General features: G+C 49.4%; 1 protein-coding gene across 1 annotated transcript; it reads left to right on the top strand.

Annotated features, from left to right (window-relative positions):
- Nucleotides 1–3,900: 3,900 nt before the first annotated feature.
- LOC113936873 (serum amyloid A-2 protein-like) lies at nucleotides 3,901–8,121 on the top strand. The gene is made up of 4 exons (XM_035723089.1): nucleotides 3,901–4,007; nucleotides 4,730–4,821; nucleotides 7,420–7,558; nucleotides 7,825–8,121. Exons 2-4 carry the CDS (start codon nucleotides 4,731–4,733, stop codon nucleotides 7,985–7,987), a joined length of 393 nt encoding a protein of 130 aa, XP_035578982.1. The 5' UTR covers nucleotides 3,901–4,007; nucleotide 4,730; the 3' UTR covers nucleotides 7,988–8,121.
- The last annotated feature ends 4,664 nt before the right edge of the window (nucleotides 8,122–12,785 follow it).

The raw sequence follows: 12,785 nt of genomic DNA, 5'->3' as shown, positions 1-12,785 counted from the left end.
GCTCTCCAGCTTGTTTTCTGCATCACAAACACTGTCCTGCCCACAGTTCTTTCTAACAAAGGGATCTGCAGAGACACCCAGAAGGAACATTTTCAAACACTTGAAAGGATGTTGCTGTGTCCTGAAAATTTCAACCGGGATCTTTATTTATTTATTTTTTTAATTCTTAAAAGATTTTATCTATTTACTTGACAGAGAGAGAGCACAGTAGGCAGAACTGCAGGCAGAGGGAGAGCGAGAAGCAGGCTCCCCGCCGAGCAGAGAGCCCAATAAGGGGCTCCATCCAGGACCCCGGGACCGTGACCTGAGCCGAAGGCAGGTGCTCAACCCACTGAGCCACCAGGGCGCCCCTCAACCAGGATCTTTAAAAATGGAACTCTGCTTGGTAATCTTACTTATTAAAGTGTTCATGATGTGTGGCCTCCGTAACAATTTATTAAATAAAATCCTGTCTCCGGCTATGTATAAAGTACTATGAGTTGTCTTGGCTAAGCAGAAGAGTTCAGTGTATTAAGTACAAGTGCTCAGAACGGACCGAAGCCCCTTTCAGCCTTAATTACCCCATCCCGACAACCACACTATGAGGCGGTGATTTAGGGTCCCAGACCCAGTTCCAGGGTCTTCGGGGTTGCTGCACACACATCACCAAGCAGGGTGTGCAAGACTTCCACTCAGTTCTGACATCTCTACGCAAAGGTAGCACAGATCCCACTTGTTAAGGATTCAGACCCACGAGACTATCCTTCCCCTTCCCCTCCGGCAGTCAGATGTCAGTCCTAAGCCCCTGCTGTTCTATGTGCTTCTGACCGATCCCAGGCAGAATGGGGGATCCGACCGCCTCCTGCTTGGGTTCGATTAATGTGCCAGAACCACTCACAGACCTTGCGGAAGCACGTCTTTATAGTTACCGGTTTAAGAAAGGATATAAAAGTGGATACAAATCCAGAGCCAGAGGAAGAGATATAGAGGGAAGGTAGGGGAAAGGTGAAAGTTTAAGGGACCCAGCCCTCTCAAGCTCGCCACTCTCCTGAGTCTCCATATGTTTACCATCCTGCAAGGGCTCTGAACCCAGTTCTTTAGGGTTTTTATGGAGGCTTCATTGCATCAGGGATTACTTAAATCGTTGGCCATCGGTGATTGATTCAACCCTCCAGTCGCTGACCTCTCCTTGGGAGTCAGGAGGAGGGAGTGAAAGGTCCCTCTAATCACATGGTTGGGCCTCCTGGCAATCAGCCCCCTTCCTTAGGTGAGGTCCAAAAGTCACCTCTGAATGTAACAAAGGTAAAGACACCTTTGTCCCTGTCAACCCTTAGGAAATTCCAAGGGTGTGGGAGGCAGTCACTGTGAAAGACCAAATATAGATGAGGCCTATTTTCATCATTTGATGACCAAATTTCTCTTTCTTATACATGCGAATCTTGCTGGTAGGTAACGTTATTCTTCTCATTTGAAAGTCATGAAACTGTTGATCATTCTTTCTACTGGGCCTCTGAGTCTGGGCCCTAGGCCTCCCATCCTCGCTTGATCACGGTACCCTGTGAGGCATCTTTTCTAACTTTGGTTTCTGGCCCTTCGTAGGCTTGGTGTTCTTCTCATCCACTTAAGTTCATTGAAACAGAGAAAAGGGAGGTCTCCGAGGCGTCTCCACAGCCTGGTCACACGGGACTATTAGAGGAGGGGGACCGTGTCATGTCTTCTGTAAACCAGGTCACTTCTGAGAGGGAAAGGGCTTCTCACTACTAACAGAGTTGGCACAATAGGTCCCAACAGACACAGTCTCTGGAATCCGGGACACAGCGACTCACGGGAGACTTCGGGAGACCTCTTCAAGGCCTGCAGATGTGATACCACCATGGCAACATCTTTCTTTGGCAGGAGACACAAGGGAAAGCTGCCTGTCCCTACTGTTTATTGTTCTAAGCTTGGCCCTCAGGGAGCTGAGTGTCCCTTCCAGAAAGAGAGACTACGTGACAGAACAAAGGAAGAGACCATGCCTTGCTTGCCCGAGTCCCTGGGAGGAGTTCCTCGTGGGTTTGGAAAGTATCCTCACGCTCTCTCTGTAATGTGTCTGTCAAAGAAGGGAATGACCGGAATGCTGTCTGAAAGTGGGGAGGGCTTTCCAGCATGGAATGGCCCCGAGGGAGTAAAAGAATTATCACAGGCTGGGGTCACTGGCCCAGGATTTCTGCCCTGGGGAGCCTGGGAGGAGGGGTATGGGCATCACATGGCCTCCTCTGGGAAGCAGCCCCCCAAGCTCCCTGTCACCACTGGCTCTGGAGGGTTGACACCTGCCCTTCTCCTCACATGTCTACTTCTAGGACCAAGGGAGCCAAAGCAGCTCAGGGTCCCAGACTGGGCAGACCTCAGTGACCCCACCTTTCCCAGGGAATGATCTGTGTGGGGAATGTCCAAACGGTGCTCAGCATTGGCCTGGAGAAGAAGCACAGGAACAGAGGGATCCTTTGACAGTTGTCTGCCCTACACCTCTCATCTCATTGTACCTACAGGAATTCAAATAAGACCCAGACCCAGAAAGAGGCATGACTCCTAGTGCTGGCAGGCTCCAACCGAAGACAATGATTCCCTCCTACGAGTGCAATCCTTCCCTGATTGGCTTCATCCTGGGTCAGCCTCCCCTTTGCAAAGTCCTACCCATAACTCCTGTAGTCTTGTAACAAATCAGAAGTCGGCCTCCTGCTTCTGCTCTGGGTTCCTGGTGGAGCACGAGTCCCACCTCCTTGTGGCTACTACTTAGCTTCTTCCGACCCCTGGGCCGTCCAGTCTCCATGATTGGCTTGCATCAGCCCTAGTGGTACTTGTCTGGTATCTGAAATGCCTGCTCATTTTTCTTGTCTCCAGGATACACCCCAGGCAACACCCCTGAGCCAGCACTCCCTGGGCTGGGCCTTCCTGGCCCTCCTTCCTTAGTCTTCCATCCCCGGGCCCCCTGTGACAAGGACCAGGTCCGTCCTCTGGACGCCCCATCATTGCTACCACCTCACACATGCACCATCCTCTCTTCTGCAGGGAAATCCGATGACCTCTAAACTTCCCCTTTCGCAAACAGGGGCAGGGAAGGGGTAGGTGAGTGGGCCAGGGTCTCCATCCCGCCGATACCGCCTGCATGCAATTTCTTCCCATTGTAATCCTCCTAAACTCACAGAGTGCAGCCCAGTCCTGCTTTGCCAGCTGAAACAGCCGTTCTGTATGTTCGCACCCTCCCAGCCTTCTTGCGCTGCCCCCAACGTTCTCTGCATCCTCCCTGAATCTTCTGTTCTCATAATTTTGTGGCCAGTGGGCGGTTTCTTGATCATTTTTAGGATGTATCATTTCTCCGTGACATTGTAGCAAATGTCTACAAAGCAATTGAACTTTCCTGGACCAGGGTGTCCTCCATGAAAGCTGCCATTAGGAGCTCTCCCCCAGCAACTGATCATGAGTACACTCCAGTCTGAAGGACTCCCTTTTCCGGCATCCAGGCCACCCCACTGGGTGCTGGAAGCTTCATTTTCCTGCTTACTGGTCCTTCCTGTACGTTTTCTGCTCCCTGGGGTCTCAGCTTTATCTTTCTCTCTTCCGTCAGTGGAGACCGTTCGCTCTTCCACCGGCCTTCTATGCTCTCATTCTTTAGACAATCAAATCCCTTTTCTAATATTGATTCCTCTTCACACCCATTGTCAGTACATTATTGTGTGTGGCAGGAAACCTTTCCTCACCAAGAGCGAGACTGAAAACAGGCAGAAAAGCCCACGTTTGCTACATTCCCAGAAGCTGCCAGATTGCACAACCTGGGAAATTAGATGGGCGCGAAGAAACAGCCTGATGTTCTGGATGCTGTGTTCTGGCCAAGGGGGAATTTCCCAAATCTCAGTGTTTTGCTTCAAACCTGGCTTCCCCGCAATTCCCCTAGCAAAGCGTCAGTATATATACCGTGGGCACCCCTCGCAGGCAGGAGGGGCGGGCAGCTCAGCTTCACCAGGAGCCTCCTTGGGAAGCAACAGCCAAAGGTGAGGTACTAGAACTTTCCAACACTATTTCTCTTTGCGGACTCCCGTTGCCCACGGCATTCCTGTGCTGTGTCCCAGCTCTCTGCTTCCTTCCTGCATCTCCTAGCCTGACAATTAGGATTCAGCAGATGTGAATACTTTCTGGGACTGGGATTTAGTCGTGCACTTCCTCGGGGAGAGTTCAGGGATGGGGAGAGCAGGCATTCTGCCAAGGGTTGGGCACTGTTTCACTCATCTCATTCGACAGACTGGTATATGGTCACAAAATGCCCAGATGCCTCTTGGGAAGCTTTCTGTACAGTGGGTGTCAGGGCTCACAGGTGATAACTGAAAGGGAAATTGGTTTATGTTAGAAGCGCAGTGCAGTCTCTCGTACTGGGATTCCAATGAGGCAGGTGGAAATGGAGACGTGGACCCTCTGGAATTCTATGTATCTACGTATCACCTGCCTAATATATGTATACATACTGTCTACTTCTTTCTACATACACACACATACACATATTATGTACATACAGGGGTGTATATGTACAGAGATGTGTGTGTGTGTGTGTGTGTGTGTGTGTGTGTGTGTGTGTGTGTGTAGATCAATAGGTAGAAATATAATGAGTGGGGCTTAGTTTTGGAATACAAGAACGAGTCAACGTTACGCCGCAAAAAAACCAATCCAAACCAAAACTAAACACCTATCATCTTTGTGTGTCTCTTTGACTCTGCACCAGGATGAAGCTTTTCCTGGGCATCCTCTTGGGCTCCCTGGTCCTGGGCGTCAGCAGCCAAAGGTGGTTAAACTTCCTCAGGGAAGCTGGTCAAGGTAAGGCCCAAAGCATGGGGGGCAGGGGGAGGCTGCCCCTGGCCTCCCTCCAGGATTCCCCAGAGCAGAGGCCACATCCACACAGCGCAAAGGCCGCAAGTGGGACGCATAGAAGCATTGTGTTCAAGATAGCAGTCTCCCAGGGTTTCTATTTTCTTTGTTTTTTAACTGAACTATATCTGACATATAACATCATATATATTGAAGGTGTAGGTCATGTTAATTTGATGCATTTATATGTTCAACCCGATTGCCATTGTAGTTATAATTAGCACCTCTGTCATGTTACATAATTTCCTTTTCCTTTTAGTCATTGAAATACTTAAGATCTAAGCTATAGCACATTTTATCAGTATAATACAATATTGTTTGGTGCTCATTATACTGTGCCTTAGGTCTCTAGGGCTTACTTACTACGTGTGGCTTTTCCCCTGAACCACATGTGTCTTATCTTTCCACCCCTGGCTTTTCTGGGCGGCAGCGCACTCTTCCTTGGGGTCCCCAGGCTGGAGGTCACATAAGTTTGGGCCTCAACTTGCAGTAGGAGCAGGAAGAGATACATGTGGGGTCCAGAGTGCCTTCTCCCTACTTATAAGTGGGACTCGAGTGCCGCCTAGTGGGATGTCAGGGCCAGCTCATGGCTGGGTCTCAGGCAGCCACGAAGGGGTGCCTCAAACTTGCGCACTTAGTCATCCCCTCCAAGATTAACAGAGCTTGGCCTGTGCTAGGCACTGTTCTAAGAGCTTTACATGGATGAATGAACTGGTTTTCATCCTCAGGTTTTAATCTGTAATCCTGCAATGTAGGCACCATCATCCCTTAACAGAGAACCTGAGGCCCAAAGAGATGAAGAGTCTGACAAGGTCCTAAGCAGAGCAGGGTTTACCCCCGTGGTGGAGCTCCCCAGACCTTGCTAGGACGGGACTGTCCTGCCTCCCAGAGCAGAGAGCGCATGGCCGACTGCGGGTTTGGGAACACACAGCCCTCTTGTTTATCTGAGCAAATGGCAGATAGTCAGGCTGTGGGAGAGGCGGAAGGCTACTCTGCAGAGCTCCTCTCCCCGCAGTAAATGGCACAAGGATTCCATGATGGTGGTTCTGCGGGCCTGAGACATGGCTGGGCACGAGAGCAAGAGACACGCGCCTCGGTAGTCAGACTCAGCGGCAAGATTTGTATATTTCACAAAATCATTTTTCTTTTTCTTGTCTTTTCCTTTTTCTTTGTCTGTGAGAGTCACTGATTACTGATTTAAGAGTTTGCTGTCAATCCTTTCTAAATTCTCACAGGCACCGCTACAAATGTGTTTCCATCTTTAGGTCAAGGGTTTTCAAAGGGTTGTTCTAGGACCGCGTGCATAAGAATCACCCGGGGTTTGGGGTGCTTTGTGAAACGCAGATGCGGGGTGCACACACTCCCCCTCTGCTGAATCAGCATTTCAGGGCTGAGCCTGAAATCTGGCTTCTACCAAGCACCCCAGTGGCTTTTTGTGCCCACTCAAGCTTGGGAACCACTGCCTCCAGTTTTGCCCCCACAGGTGACCAGTACGTCAGGCATTTTGGAAGGACTTCCTAAGCAAGGGGCCTCCAGGCATCTGTTTAAATCTGTAACTTGGAGGGAGCAAGTATAGTAATAATGTCGTAGTGCTCAACAAAGTGATCTTTCTGAACACTGGAAAGAATAAATACATAAAATGAAGAGAAGGCATCGCATGGGTGTTACATAAATTATGATTGCAACTCGACAGTAGATTTTTCTCTTTTGCTCCTTAAGCTACTTTTTGAAAGACTTCATTTTATTGTAGCCTGATCAGATTCCTTCAATCTGTAACTCTGATTTTCCTCTGAGCTTAGTCCCTTTACTGTTTTTGTCGCAGCCTTCCTAAGGCCCAGAGAAGTGATAGCATCGTGAGCACCTGCAACCTTCTAGAAGTTACATGTGTATTTTCTCAGTTTGTCTGCATAACCCCTGTGTGGAAGGCAACACTCTTCAGTTCCCTGGGGAGAACACTGAACTTTAGAGCTGGGGGTAGTTGCCCTTTTTCTGCATTTGATTACCCCGTTTCTGTGAAGCTCTGTTGGGGGAATTCAACTTTATCACCTGATAAGTGAGTTCTGACAGTCTCCTGGTGCCACGTATGCCCCAGACATTCGGATGTACACAGAACTGAGTTGTCTTCACGCTGCCCACAGCGCTGACTTTCTCCCCTTGTCTAGGTTGGGAGCCCTCTGGGTCAGCAGCCTCCCTCAGACTTGCCTTTGTCCTCACGCCCCAGTCAGAGGGTTCCCTGCCCTTTCCAGGTAGAGGTTCACCGCACAACGAAGCATCCCTTAAAGACCATCCCACCTCTTGTTCATACACATCACACAGCCGAAAACCAAGTAGCAACAGTACTTAGAATGGAATCAAAGAGAATAAAACTTGCACCCGGTGTGATTCTCCTATCATTAACCCAGGGGAGTGAAAAGTAAAGGAATATTTATCTCAGCCAGTATAATCTCAAAGGTTTGTGTCAAAAGGCTGAAATCTTAGAATCATTGGGAGGAAAACTGTTCTCTATTTTGCCAAGAGATGATCACTTTCATTTTCTTTCCTTTCCAGGGACTAGAGACATGATGAGAGCTTACTCTGACATGAGAGAAGCCAATTACAAAAATTCCGACAAATACTTCCATGCCCGGGGGAACTATGACGCTGCAAAAAGGGGCCCTGGGGGTGCCTGGGCTGCTAAAGTGATCAGGTAACATAGCCCCTGGGGATGGAGGTATGGGTGAGCTGAGCATGCCTAGCTGTGATTTCCACTCTCCCCCATGGATGCTGGTTACCCAGCACAAGGAGATACGCCAGGCTGAGTTGGGCTGTACCCAGAAATGATCAGGGGTTTAGCATCTCTAAACTTGGCCTCTTAGAGTTTCATTAATTTCTTGGAAAGAGGAGAGATGGGAAGGGTGGAGGTGTAGTTCATCAACTCCTGATTAATCTCTTACCTGCTTTCCTCCATTCCAGTGATGCCAGAGAGAATACTCAGAGAGTCACAGATCTTTTGAAGTTTGGAGACAGCGGCCACGGAGTGGAGGACTCGAAGGCTGACCAGGCTGCCAACTTATGGGGCCGGAGTGGTAAAGACCCCAACCACTTCCGACCCCCTGGCCTGCCTGACAAGTACTGAGCTTCCTCTTTGTTCTGCCCTCGGGAGATGGGCTGTGAGTCCCCTGAGGGTAGGGACACCCAGGCACTGAGTTCTCTGTCCCCGTAGGCTGGTGCAGGGCACCTAATAGATGTCTATTAAATGCTTGAAGAGATTGACTGTTGAAAAGTGTGTGTTACTCACTCTTGGGTGTGAGGACTGCTTGGTTGGCCCCCAGGAGAGATGGATGGATACCCGCCGTGTGGGTGGAGCCCGGGCCCTTGGGTTTGGTGTAGGTGGACGATGTCAGCAAGACACAGGAGAGACGCCCCACACCCACCCCTCCCCGATTAGACCCGGTCCCCTGTCCAGGCCCCTGTGGTTGCTCTGGTGCTATTGCCAAGCCCTTCCATGGGGTAACAGGGTTACCTCTCACTGCCGTCCGTGGGGTCCTGTTACCTTCTCTGTCCTCAGTGTCTGGATCCCTTTGTTTTGCTCCTCAGCGGTCTCTGTCCCTGGGGGCACGGGACCCAGCCGTCGGAGGACAGGCTCAAAGGTGTTGCCTGGGGTGCATCCTGGAGACAAGAAAAATGAGCAGGCATTTCAGATACCAGACAGTACCACCAGGGCTAATGCAAGCAAATCATGGAGACTGGACGGCCCAGGGGTTGGAAGAAGCTAAGTAGTAGCCAGGAAGGAGGTGGGACTCGTGCTCCACCAGGAACCCAGAGCAGAAGCAGGAGGCCGACTTCTGATTTGTTACAAGACTACAGGAGTTATGGGGAGGACATTGCAAAGGGCAGGCTGACCCAGGATGAAGCCAATCAGGCAAGGATTGCACTCGTAGGAGGGAATCATTGTCTTCGGTTGGAGCCTGCCAGCACTAGGAGTGATGCCTCTTTCTGGGTCTGGGTCTTATCTGAATTCCTGTGGGTACAATGAGATGAGAGGTGTAGGGCAGACAACTGTCAAAGGATCCCTCTGTCCCTGTGGTTCTTCTCCAGGCCAATGCTGAGCTCCGTTTGGACATTCCCCACACAGCTCATTCCCTGGGAAAGGTGGGGTCACTGAGGTCTGCCCAGTCTGGGACCCTGAGCTGCTTTGGCTCCCTTGGTCCTAGGAGTAGACATGTGGGGAGAAGGGCAGGTGTCAACCCTCCAGAGCCAGTGATGACAGGGAGCTTGGGGGGCTCCTTCCCAGAGGAGGCCATGTGATGCCCATACCCCTCCTCCCAGGCTCCCCAGGGCAGAAATCCTGGGCCAGTGACCCCAGCCTGTGACAATTCTTTTACTCCCTTGGGGCCATTCCATGCTGGAAAGCCCTCCCCACTTTCAGACAGCATTCCGGTCATTCCCTTCTTTGACAGACACATTGCAGAGAGAGCGGGAGGATACCTTCCAGACCCACGAGGAACTCCTCCCAGGGACTCGGGCAAGCAAGGCATGGTCTCTTGCTTTGTTCTGTCACGTAGACTCTCTTTCTGGAAGGGACACTCAGCTCTCTGAGGGCCATGCTTAGAACAATAAACAGTAGTGACAAGCAGCTATTTCCCTTGTGTCTCCTGCCAAAGAAAGATGTTGCCATGGTGGTATCACATCTCTAGGTCTTGAAGAGATCTCCCGAAGTCTCCCGTGAGTTGCTGTGTCCCAGATTCCAGAGACTGTGTCCGTTGGGGCCTATTGTGCCACCTTTGTTAGTAGTGAGAAGCCCTTTCCCTCTAAGAAGTGACCTGGTCTACAGAAGACATGAGACGGTCCCCCTCCTCTAATATCCCCGTGTGACCAGGCTGTGGAGAGGCCTCGGAGACCTCCCTTTTCTCTGTTACAATGAATTTAAGTGGATGAGAAGAACACCAAGCCTATGAAGGGCCAGAAACCAAAGTTAGAAAAGATGCCTCACAGGGTACCGTGATCAAGCGAGGATGGGAGGCCTAGGGCCCAGACTCAGAGGGCCAGCAGAAAGAATGATCAACAGTTTCATGACTTTCAAATGAGAAGAATAACGTTACCTACCTGTGAGATTCGCATGTATAAGAAGAGAAATTTGGTCATCCAAATGATGAAAATAGGCCTCATCTATATTTGGTCTTTCACAGTGACTGCCTCCCACACCCTTGGAATTTCCTAAGGGTTGACAGGGACAAAGGTGTCTTTAGTTACGTTCAGAGGTGACATTTGGACCTCACTAAGGATGAGGGCTGATTGCCAGGAGGCCCAACCATGTGATTAGAGGGACCTTTCACTCCCTCCTCCTGACTCCCAAGGACAGGTCAGGGACTGGAGGGTTGACTCAATCTCCAATGGCCAACGATTTAAGTAATCCCTGATGCAATGAAGCCTCCATAAAAACCCTAAAGAACTGGGTTCAGAGCCCTTGCAGGCTGGTAAACATATGGAGACTCAGGAGAGTGGCGAGCTTGAGAGGGCTGGGTCCCTTAAACTTTCACCTTTCCCCTACCTTCCCTCTATATCTCTTCCTCTGGCTCTGGATTTGTATCCACTTTTATATCCTTTCTTAAACCGGTAACTATAAAGACGTGCTTCCGCAAGGTCTGTGAGTGGTTCTGGCACATTAATCGAACCCAAGCAGGAGGCGGTCGGATCCCCCAATCTGCCTGGGATCGGTCAGAAGCACATAGAACAGCAGGGGCTTAGGACTGACATCTGACTGCCGGAGGGGAAGGGGAAGGATAGTCTCGTGGGTCTGAATCCTTAACAAGTGGGATCTGTGCTACCTTTGCGTAGAGATGTCAGAACTGAGTGGAAGTCTTGCACACCCTGCTTGGTGATGTGTGTGCGGCAACCCCGAAGACCCTGGAACTGGGTCTGGGACCCTAAATCACCGCCTCATAGGGTGGTCGTCGGGATGGGGTAATTAAGGCTGAAAGGGGCTTCGGTCCGTTCTGAGCACTTGTACTTAATATACTGAACACTTCTGCTTAGCCAAGACAATTCATAGTACTTTATACATAGCCGGAGACAGGATTTTATTTAATAAATTGTTACGGAGGCCACACATCATGAACACTTTATTTTTTTATTTTGATTTTTTTAAAGATTTTATTTATTTATTTGAGAGAGAGAGAGAATGAGAGATAGAAAGCACGAGACGGAAGAGGGTCAGAGGGAGAAGCAGACTCCCTCCTAGCAGGAAGCCCGATGCGGGACTCGATCTCAGGATTCCAGGATCATGACCTGAGCCGAAAGCAGTCGCTTAACCAACTGAGCCACCCAGGCGCCCGTCATGAACACTTCAATAATTAAGATTACCATGCAGAGTTCCATTTTTAAAGACCCTGGTTGAGGGGCGCCCCGGTGGCTCAGTCCGTTGAGCATCTGCTTCGGCTCAGGTCATGGTCCCGGGGTCCTGGATGGAGCCCCTTATTGGACTCTCTGCTCGGCGGGGAGCCTGCTTCTCCCTCTCCCTCTGCCTACAGTTCTGCCTACTGTGCTCTCTCTCTGTCAAGTAAATAGATAAAATCTTTTAAGAATTAAAAAAATAAATAAATAAAGATCCCGGTTGATTTTTTCAGGACACAGCAACATCCTTTCAAGTGTTTGAAAGTGTTCCTTCTGGGTGTCTCTGCAGATCCCTTTGTTAGAAAGAACTGTGGGCAGGACAGTGTTTGTGATGCAGAAAACAAGCTGGAGAGCTTGCAGCTGTGCAAGGGAGGAGGGAACATTGTCTCCTCACCTGGGCAGGACTCCGTCCGCAGCAGGTAGGAGGTCCTGCAGTTATCCTCAGCCTAAGCCCTGGAATTCTACTGGATAGCACTGGGAGAAAGAAGGCCTTGAGGAGCTAAACATGGTACCACGGGGAACAGAGCGGGCCAACGTGGGTTCATGAGCAGATGGAATATTGACCGTGTCATCTTCTGCATCTAAAGGCCCCCATTGAGTTAAACAAGACTTGATCTGGATTTCAATCTGCATGAGTTCCTTTTATTCTTACGCTTCACATTGTTCTTTTCAGTAGGAACTACTTGTTTAGTATTCGGGTGAGACATTTGCGGGCATCCTTCGAGGCTACAATTCCTGTACTATTTACAGTAGTGCTGGTTTTAAAACAAATACTTACTATATCCAGCATCGTAAGAATACATTTTGTAAAACTTAAGTCAAGAAAATCTTAACAGAGTATACCAGTGTAATAGACAAAATAATGTCCTCCACCAAAGATGTTCACGTCTTGCCTTTTTTAAAGTTTTATATGATATCCTTTGATAAACACTAATTTTTTAATTTTATTTGTTTATTTAAGTCAACTCTACACCCAACATGGGGCTCAAACTCATGATCCTAAGATCAAGCGTCCCATGCTCTACCAATTGAGCGAGCCAGGGACCCCTGAGGAACACTAATTTTTGTTGTAGTTTCTTTTTCAATATCAAACTGTATTTTAAAGTGATCCTTCTCTCATTCATTCCGCTGATGATCCATTTCCATAACCTATTTGATGTGTTTGCTCAAAGTACAGAGTATATCATATATGGCTTAGCTCTCTTCACAAACATTGTGGGATATATACTTTCACTTTTCTCTCAAGGTGGAGAATTTTCCTTAACAGATACCCCTTTTGTGAAGAGTTAGAAGTTCTCTTTGGATTCCTTTTTTTTTTTCCTTTCCTCCTGGGAAATCCTGAAATGCTCAGCTTAGACTCACAGGTGTAGCTGGTAGTCTCTTCCCTGTGAACGTGGATTGTAGTGGCCGGGGGGCGGGGGGTGACCCAGCTAGCTCACAGGAGCTCAGGAGAGCCAATTGTTCAGTCTTTGGTCATTTGAAATGAGCCACGGTGCGGCTCTTTACACCATGGAAACTGACAAACACGGTGAGTCAGGGCT

This window comes from Zalophus californianus, chromosome 11, assembly GCF_009762305.2.
Source record: "Zalophus californianus isolate mZalCal1 chromosome 11, mZalCal1.pri.v2, whole genome shotgun sequence".
Lineage (NCBI taxonomy): Eukaryota > Metazoa > Chordata > Mammalia > Carnivora > Otariidae > Zalophus > Zalophus californianus.
The sequence above is the reverse complement of the archived record's forward strand: the minus strand, read 5'-3'. Positions and strand labels throughout refer to the sequence as shown.

Bases quoted from the DNA above. Each gene is read 5' to 3' on its own strand.
- LOC113936873 (XM_035723089.1), top strand. From the start codon at position 4,731: ATGAAGCTTTTCCTGGGCATCCTCTTGGGCTCCCTGGTCCTGGGCGTC. The intron at 4,822-7,419 runs GTAAGGCCCAAA...TTTCCTTTCCAG, and splicing joins CCTCAGGGAAGCTGGTCAAG to GGACTAGAGACATGATGAGA. The intron at 7,559-7,824 runs GTAACATAGCCC...CCTCCATTCCAG, and splicing joins TGGGCTGCTAAAGTGATCAG to TGATGCCAGAGAGAATACTC.